The sequence below is a fragment of the Sinocyclocheilus grahami genome, unplaced genomic scaffold (assembly GCF_001515645.1).
Source record: "Sinocyclocheilus grahami isolate Dianchi unplaced genomic scaffold, SAMN03320097.WGS_v1.1 scaffold397.1, whole genome shotgun sequence".
NCBI lineage: Eukaryota > Metazoa > Chordata > Actinopteri > Cypriniformes > Cyprinidae > Sinocyclocheilus > Sinocyclocheilus grahami.
In genome coordinates, this window is record NW_015505576.1 from 820,863 (window position 1) to 830,265 (window position 9,403).

The 9,403-nt window shown below is 43.0% G+C and overlaps 2 protein-coding genes across 2 annotated transcripts; both read left to right on the top strand.

Moving 5' to 3' along the window:
* On the top strand, positions 1 to 1,011 carry LOC107550390 (trace amine-associated receptor 1-like). The gene is made up of 2 exons (XM_016231649.1): positions 1 to 328; positions 401 to 1,011. The coding sequence occupies exons 1-2, from the start codon at positions 1 to 3 to the stop codon at positions 1,009 to 1,011; spliced, it is 939 nt and encodes a 312-aa protein (XP_016087135.1).
* A 6,051-nt stretch (positions 1,012 to 7,062) lies between these two features.
* Positions 7,063 to 8,073, top strand: taar10d (trace amine-associated receptor 10d). The gene is made up of 2 exons (XM_016231650.1): positions 7,063 to 7,390; positions 7,463 to 8,073. The coding sequence occupies exons 1-2, from the start codon at positions 7,063 to 7,065 to the stop codon at positions 8,071 to 8,073; spliced, it is 939 nt and encodes a 312-aa protein (XP_016087136.1).
* Positions 8,074 to 9,403: the final 1,330 nt, after the last annotated feature.

The following is a 9,403-nucleotide window of genomic DNA, read 5'->3' on the forward strand; positions in this document are numbered from 1 at the left end:
ATGGATGCCCCAGTCAACATCAGCCAAATAGCAATCTGGGAAAAGCCTGTTCTCTGTTATGAGTTTAGTAACAGGTCTTGTCAGCAGTTTGTCTATCCTTTGGAAACTCGAATATTACTCTACATCCTTTTTAGCGTTTCTTCAATTGTCACAATCATAGGAAACCTGCTTGTGATCATAACGGTCATTCATTTCAAGCAGCTTCACACACCAACTAACTACCTCATCCTGTCTCTGGCCGTGGCCGATCTGCTTGTAGGAGGAGTTGTGATGCCTCCCAGCATGCTGCGCTCCATCGAGACGTGCTGGTATCTGGGAGATTTGTTCTGTAAAATACACAGCAGTCTTGATGTGACATTATGCACTGCGTCAATATTAAATCTATGTATAATTTCTTTAGACAGATATTATGCCATATGTCACCCCTTTCAATATCACAGTAAAATGACATCACTTGCTACACTAGTTATGATTATTATCTGCTGGAGTGTTTCAGCTGCTCTGGGGTTTGGCATGATCTTCATGGAGCTTAATATTCTGGGCATTGAGGATTTTTACTATGACAACATTGACTGTGATGGAGGCTGCTTTGTCTTTCAGAGTAAAGCTGGAGCTACTATATTCTCACTGATCTGTTTTTATGTTCCTGCTTTTGTCATGCTCTGTGTGTACCTCAAGATCTTACACGCAGCTCAACGGCAGGTTCAGGCCATCCAGAGTGTGAAGTCTGAAATGAAAAAAGAGGGAAAAGCCACTAAGACTTTAGCCATCATCATGGGGGTGTTTCTGACTTTCTGGATACCCTTTTTCATTTGTAATCTTATAGATCCCTTCATCGGTTACTCTGTATCACCACTGCTGTTTGACTTGTTCCTGTGGGTCGGCTATTATAATTCCACCTGTAATCCCATAGTGTATGCCTTCTTTTACAACTGGTTCAGACATGCTTTCAGAGTCATTCTATCCAAAAGAGTATTTCAGAGTAATTCTTCAAGAACAATACTGCTGTAATAAGGATCATATGCAAATGCATTTCTCAATGTTTCATTTTCTGATTGGTACATATTTCATTTGATCTTTTTTTATTATTCTATTTTGTTTGTGATTTCATACATGAACCTTCATACTCTTCATACTTGAAGTGCAAAACTAATCTTTCTTTAAAGACTTGTATGTGATTTATGCCTGCATATATGAGTGCTGTATGTCTTGGCATTCAAGGCACTTCTGAGTCCACCAGTGTTGATCTTTGCCCCCTCATGGATCCCTATGAATTAAATTCTAATAAAGTTTAACTGGGTGTGCATATTCAGTGCTAGAAGATAACTTACAATCACATAAAAAATTTTTTTTAAAAGGGCCCTTTTATTTTATATAATTTTTTATCTATAACAACAAATTCAACATGGCTGAAGTGCCAAGTACATATTTCAGGAGATTAGGTAAAAACAATTTTTCAGAATAATGTACAAAACACTTGTACAAAACAACACTATCTAAAACAAAATTATGTCACTTTTGCAAAGATATATATTTTTAAACAATTTTACTTACAGCTTGTTAAACATTATTATACAATTATGGGTGTTTATTTGATTTGCATAAAAAAATGCCAAGTCATTCCATGAAAGGAGTGCCATTCATATCCACGACATTTGATGAAGCGCACTAAACAAATGTATGATGACACCTTTTATGCACATGTGAAGTCTTACAAAACAGTGCTTATTATTTACAGTACAGTACAACAATTATTTTAGAACATATTCTGTGCTGATTGCTGACCAGCTAAAAATGACTGAAACGTATATTCAAAGGGAATGACGATGTAGGCCTACAATGAACTTCATGTTAGCTTGCTTATTGTACCCAAGAGCATAATCTGTTTAAATCCACGTCCTACTAGCAAGAAACTATGCTTAACCACAAGTCGAGTGCTGTAGTTCCAACCACGTGAAGTTGCGTTCACACTACCAGCTAGACGTAGCGACAAAAGGACACAATCCCACTGTGACAGTTACCACTGGCGACAGGATGTAGGTGTGTCGAGTGAAGCAACAAAGTTGAGATATCTTGAACTTTATGCAAATGAAGAGCGAATTTTGGGAGTGACAACCAATAGGAATGAAGTCAGTGGAGTGCACGTGATCCTTCATTACATTCTATAGGGGAGTGTTGAGGCAAGATGGAGGAGAAGTTAATTTTAGCAGTCAGCAACTTTCCTATAATTTATTATGTGTCTGTGTACATACGATGATACTGTGCTGATTCCGAGCCTGAATATTTCTTGAACCCAGAAAGACCGGTGCTTAAGCTCTGGCCACAGATAAATAACCGCGATGGCAAAGAGCACTCACTGTTTCTTGTTCATCTTTATTATTAAGCATTTTATGCACTGATTCCATTTATATTTAGTCTTATTCCTTCCAAAATGTTTGTTTGTAGTGGTAAGGAAACTGATTCATTGTATACAAGATGGAGTAACATGCGTGAATGTCATTAGCAAATGTTATTAGACAACCAGTAGTGGGAACGCCCACCAGCGACCTAACTGCCAGCGACAAAGTCCCTAGTGTGAACAAAGGTAAAGTTTGTGATGTTGTTTGCGAATGTTTGTTGAAACTAGGGAAACACCGGACCTTTGACTTGTCATCTTAAACTTGTGACCATAGTTGGGAAATGCACCCCTTCATGACTGTTGTATCGTTTTTTTTTTATAACTTTTTTTTTATAACTAGATCTACAGCTGGTTCAGACATGCATTTAGAATTATTATATCCAAAGCTATTTTTCAGACAAATTATTCAAAAACAGTACTAATGTAATAATGAAATTGCAAATTCTTTTACTTGATGTCTAACTTTCTGATTGGCACATATTGCAGTTTATCTACTTATTATGTGATTTCTTAACTGAACTTTATACTCAAAGAAGTGCAAAACAAATCTGTGCTTTAAGACTCTTGTATGTGATATAGACTACATGCCTGTATAAACATGCTGTATCTCTTGGCATTCAGGGCTCTTTTGAGTCCACCGGTGTTGATCTTTGCCCCTCTCATGGATCATTATGAATTAAATTGTTTAAATGTGTAAAAACGGCATGTTCAATGCTAGAAGACAATTTCAAATCACATGAGAAAACATTTTTAAAAGGCCCTTAATGTATATTTCTACATGTCTGTCTATTTTATGCCATCATTGTTTTTTATTTATGACAACAAATTCAACATGGCTGAAGCACCAAGTACATATTTCAGGAGATCAAAATACTTTTCAATGGAGCAAGATGTACAAAACACTTTTATTATCTGTTTTATTTATTATGTTATGACAGTAAACTGAGACATTCCCTTTCGAGCGTTCACTCTACATTGTGAAGCATTCACAGTGGGAATGGTATACAATTCTGCCGTGAGAGTGGCGAAGATCAGCCTGAACCAAGGGCTAAGACCACACCAAGCATGGGGTAGAACAACACACAATTTCCAACCAATAGTGATGCCGCTAGGAAAGCCCGCAGCTGATAGGCGCAGCTAGACCAATGAACATTTTAACTCTGGTGTACCAAATTAGCATATCTGGCCAGAATAAATGAGCAGCTGCACTGAACACAGGGCAGACACAACAACAGTAGCAAGGTAACGCCGTGCAATGTAGCAAAAGCTAATATAAAAATTTACATAGGCCTGCAAGATGGCCGAGCTTTAGATATAAATCCTTAAAACCCTGACAGGACAAATGGCGCTCTGAGCCTCAGCATCATGTGAGGTTGACGGCTCGGAAGACAAAGCGGGCAAAGAAATTACCTGCACTTTAAAGGGGGTAGAAAGAAATGTATGCATTTATCCTGGTCTCGGCCGGAGAGTAACACTGCAGTCCCCAGGCCCAAAGCGAATACAATCGTCATCCACCGAGAGTGCATGCAAATCTCCTATGTGCTTAGCCGAGGCAAGGGCAAGAAGCAGAGCAGTTTTGAGGGAGAGCTCCCTCATAGCAATGGATGCTAAGGGCTCGAACGGGGGTAGAGAGAGAGCTTTCAGAACCAGCACAAGGCCCCATGGCGGCACCGACGATGGGCGTGGGGGATGTAATCTCCTCGCTCCCCTGAGAAATCTGACCACAAGCGTGTGCCTCCCGATCGATTGACTGTCAACTCTGGAAAGAAACAAAGCAATAGCGGCCACATAAACCTTTAGCGTTGATGGTAGACTCCCGTTATCTAGCCTGTGCTGCAGTAAACGTAGAACATCCAACACGGGACAGCTCCCCGGGTCGATATCTTTCTCACAGCACATTTCACGAACACTTCTCATTTAAGAGCGTACAGATACCTAGTAGAAGATGCATGAGACTCAGTGAGCATGTCAAGCACAAGGAGAGGCAGGGCGCTTAGCCCCTCTAGGAGCCCTGAAGTAGCCACACATGAAGTCTCCACAGCTCTGGGCTGGGGTGCCATATTGAGCTGTTCGCTTGAGACAGCAGGTCCCTCCTGAAGGGGATTCGCCAAGGTGAAGTCACCAGCATCTCCCTGAGGTCAGGAAACCAAGGTTGATTCGGCCAGTTGGGGGAAATGAGGATCCTGATTTTGCATAATACCAGAGGCAAAATCTTCACGAGAGGGATTGCATAAAGTCTGGCTCTCAGCCAGCGTGACGTCAGAGCGTCTCCCATCAGCGGGGAGTGAGAGAGCAAAAAGAACAGCAGGCAGTGTGTGTTCATGCTTGACGTGAACAGATCCACCTCTGCCCTCCCGAAGTGGTCACAAATCATCCAAATTCGACTGCGATGCAGCTTCATTCCCTGTGAGGAATTCCGTTCCTCGAAAGCATGTATTAGATTTAGGAGTTTAGGAGACCGGGGATATGTGCCACTCTGATGGAGAGTAGATGATGATCCGGCCAAAATAGAAGACTCGCAGCCTGCTTGAAAAGGGCTCTGGAGCGTACGCTGCCTTGGCGATTTATGTACGAAACCACAGACATATTGTCGGTGCGAATCAGCACATATTGCTGTTCCAGTTGCGGCAGAAACGCCACTAGGCCTAAGGACACTTTCAGTTCCAAGCAGTTTATGTGCCACCTGCTCTGAGACAGGCCTGAAGTTGGTACGCCTTCACACTTCCAGCCTGAGTCGCCAGAGATGCATCTGTCATAACCACAGTGCGTGCTCTCACCAGTCCCAAGGGAACCCCCCAGCTGAACATTTTTGGGTTGCACCATGGTCTCAGAGCACTGACACAGCTGCGTGTGAACCGTGGTCCATGCTCTCTACGGAACTCAAGTTTTTAGCCACAACTGTAGCAGCCGCATGTGCAAATGACCCAGGTGGCTCGCATCTCCACCGAGTCGAAACACACACCCAGATATATTATAGAGTTCTCTCCTCCTTTTGGCCGGTCCGTCAGGATGAGGGCCTGGCAGCCGAGGGTAGTCCACTGTCAAGGCGGGGACTCCTCCTCTGTCCGTGGCGCCTTTTCCCTGGTTCCGTCCACTGCTTGCGCCAAACATCCGGCTCATTTCAAGGAGCTGCAGAGGATACGGCGGGCTGCTTACCCGTTCTCTGAGCGGAGAGGGGCGCAGAAGAGGAGCATGATCTAGATGGGGGATGGAATGCCTGCTGGGGCATTAGGTGATCACCTTCACGCACTTTTGCGCCTCAGAGAAACACTTAATAACCGACTCCATGGCGTCACCAAAGAGGCCAGAGGGAGTGATTGGAGCTTTGAGGAGTGCCTTACAGTCAGAGTCCTTCAGGTCAGCTAGGGTCAGCCATAGGTGAGTGTGAAGGAATGACCATTGGCTTGAGCAGAGTGCTTTGTCACCATCAGCACAGCACAGGTCTTTCACAACATCCGCGTCCATGTCGCCGCTGTCTAGAGACTGCAGAAGCTTAGCTTAAAAGACCTGCAGAACTGCCATCGAGTGCAGCGTGGATGCCGCTTTGTCTGCGGAAGTGTATGCCTTGTCAGTGAGGTAGGAGGTCAATCTGCAAGGCGTAGAAGGCAGGCTGAGGCCTGCGCCAAGCGTGGCCGAGGAAAGGCACAGATGTGTGTGGCGACGGTCTTCTCGATGGGGGGTATGTGCACATAGCCATGGGCCTCCGTCCCGTCTACGTGGGAGAACATGGCCTGAGCGGAAGAGTGGATGCATGCCGACTGGGGAGCAGACCACAACTTCACCACCTGTTCGAGGACTGGTGAAAGGGGCGATGCAGAGGAAGACGGCCCCGGGCTGAGAAAGGGGAAGGCCCACCAGCGGCTCGCTTGCGGCAGTAGGCCTCGTTCCCATAAGGCCACGAGTGATGTTCCTCCGAGTCCTCAAAACACACGACAGCGAGTAAGCCAGTGCATGCAGTCGGACTCAGAGAACGCCGCCTCAGCATGGGCCAGGCTCAGGCAGGAAATGCAGCTCTTTGCAATATGAATTCTCATGAATACGGGCTCTGAAATCTAAAATTAACATTATGCATTCGAAAGCACCAAACAGTTGTGTTATATGAAAATGCTGAGCGAGTTTGTCTCTGGCTCAGCACCAACAAAAGTGAAATATTTAAATTATTCAGTTCATCACGTCACGCACTATACAATCTGAACACACGGTGGGATACATGTCAAGGGTTAGGGTCTGTTCACACAGCTACATTAATTGAGGTTAAAATATGACAAAATTACAGTATAATGAAATTATCTCATGGACCAGAAGAAATGGGTGGCAGGCCGATTTTGGCCCATGAGCCATGTGTTTGACACTGTTGTAGACTGTTGAGAACACTAGGTTTCCTTGGAAACTCAAATGCCTTGTGATTTGACAGGAGGGAGGTTGTTATGAAACTCTTGTGCTATAAATGTGTGCTCTCTGCTTCATGAGGCAGCCTTGGTTCACCGTAGAAAGAAAGGTAAGAACATGGATGGAGAGTCTTTGATGTGCTGTGTTGTATTTAAAATCATTCAATCATTAAACTTTTAACATGCAATTCATTGACAGAGATGCATAAACCTAACTGCAGGCTGAAATTAACTTCACATCCTTGTTTTAAGCAGGGAAGCTCCAGAATTGTGTAAATGGAAATGCGAATCAACATCAGTCAAACTGAAATCTGGAAAAAGCCTTTTCTCTGTTATGAGTTTAGTAACGGGTCTTGTCAGAAGTTTGTCTATCCTCTGGAAACTCGAATATTACTCTACATCCTTTTTAGCGTTTCTTCAATTGTCACAATCATAGGAAACCTGTTGGTGATTATAACGGTCATTCATTTCAAGCAGCTTCGCACACCAACTAACTACCTCATCCTGTCCCTGGCCGTGGCCGATCTGCTTGTAGGAGGAGTTGTGATGCCTCCCAGCATGCTGCGCTCCATCGAGACGTGCTGGTATCTGGGAGATTTGTTCTGTAAAATACACAGCAGTCTTGATGTAACATTGAGTACCACATCAATTTTAAACCTCTGTATCATTTCTTTAGACAGATATTATGCCATATGTCACCCCTTTCAATATCACAGTAAAATGACATCACTTGCTACACTAGTTATGATTATTATCTGCTGGAGTGTTTCAGCTACTCTGGGGTTTGGCATGATCTTCATGGAGCTAAATATTCTTGGTGTTGAGGATTTTTACTATGAGAACATTAAATGTGATGGCGGATGTACACTGTTTCAGAGTAAAACTGGAGCTACTATATTCTCATTGATCTGTTTTTATATTCCTGCTTTTGTCATGCTCTGCGTGTACCTCAAGATCTTACACGCAGCTCAACGGCAGGTTCAGGCCATCCAGAGTGTGAATTCTGAATTTAAAAAAGAAGGAAAAGCCACTAAGACTTTAGCCATCGTCATAGGGGTGTTTCTGACCTTCTGGATTCCTTTTTTCCTTTGCAATCTTATTGATCCCTTCATCGGTTACTCTGTACCACCACTGCTGTTTGACTTGTTCTATTGGGTTGGATATTATAATTCCACCTGTAATCCCATAGTGTACGCCTTCTTTTACAGCTGGTTCAGACATGCTTTCAGAATCATTCTGTCCAAAGCAATATTTCAGACAAATTCTTCAAGAACAGTACTAATGTAATAATGAAACAAATTATATGCAAATGCATTTTTTTTAATGTCTTATTTTCTGTTTGGTACATATTGCACTGTATCTATTTGTGTATTTTGTGTGCCATTTCTTAACTAAACCTTCATATTAGTGCAAAGGAAATCTGTGTTTTAAGAATCCTGTATGTGCTATACATGCTTATATGTGCTGTATGTCATTCAGGGCACTACTGAGGCCACCAGTGTTGATCTTTGCCCCTCTCATGGATCCATACTAATTAAATTCTAATAAAGTGTGTGAAAACTGCACAGTCAATGCTAGAATATCTCTCCTCTCCACAAACATACTTTCAGTGTAAATGTACATGCAGACAAGATAAAAGAATTTGAAGATATAATTCTGTGCAACTGTACTTTCTATTGTCGTTTTTAAATTCAACATGGCTGATGAAAATTCTGAAGCACCAAGTACATCTACTACTACTATTCCAGGAGATCCAGACAGGCAGACTATGCATGAACACCATGCTTAACAAGGCATATTTGTTTGCTCATTACATGTTTGGTCATTCCATTTGTTTGGAGTTTCCATTCAGCTTCACTGTGACTTTATTTAAAACAAACCAAAATGCAACTTTCTCAAAGGTATTTTAATTAAAGTAAATTTGAAATGTGAATAATGTCAAATTATTGAATCATCATTTTAATGTAGTGCTTCTCAGTCCATTTCTACAGGCTGCTGATCGTCTGATGGTGATGGCTGTTAGTATGTTTTTTGTTTGGCGCAGGAAAAAGTTAAGGAGTAGGGGAAGGGAAGCTTGACAACCAAGCGTATAGTGAAAGGATGTATGACTAATACTGCCCCAATAAAAATAATTTAACTCTCCGCTTGTAATGGAAGAGGTCTGACGCAACAGGTTAATATAAATCAAATTGGTTTATTGGGTCACAGGGAGTACGGGGGTAGGGTTCAGAGGATGTGATGGTGAGGGAATAGTTCAAAGGATATGGTGATCGGGGTAATCCGGGCCTTTGGCTGTACAGGAGCTGGAATGCAGGCAGGAGGAGCACACACACACCTCAGCGATCCGGGAACTAGGAGGAACAGGAGACACTTGGAGACGAGGAGACACTAGGAGGAACACAGGAGGTAAGTAATGCAGGAAGTATTCAAATGGAAGTCGTAGCAAAGTCATTGAGTCCTCTACATGTATACGAGACCAGACAGTGAGGGTGTCTGTGGTGTGTGCTTTTATGCAGGCTGGTTGATGAGGTGCTTGATTAGTGACAGGTGCAGGTGCTCAGAACTCAGGTGAGAGGGATCGTTGTGAGTGTGGGTGGTGATGGAGCCTGGCCGATCT

Excerpts from the sequence above, each read along its gene's own strand:
- LOC107550390 (XM_016231649.1), top strand. The coding sequence starts at position 1 with ATGGATGCCCCAGTCAACATCAGCCAAATAGCAATCTGGGAAAAGCCT. Across the intron at positions 329-400 it reads GTATCTGGGAGATTTGTTCT|ACAGATATTATGCCATATGT; the intron begins GTAAAATACACA and ends TAATTTCTTTAG.
- taar10d (XM_016231650.1), top strand. The coding sequence starts at position 7,063 with ATGGAAATGCGAATCAACATCAGTCAAACTGAAATCTGGAAAAAGCCT. Across the intron at positions 7,391-7,462 it reads GTATCTGGGAGATTTGTTCT|ACAGATATTATGCCATATGT; the intron begins GTAAAATACACA and ends TCATTTCTTTAG.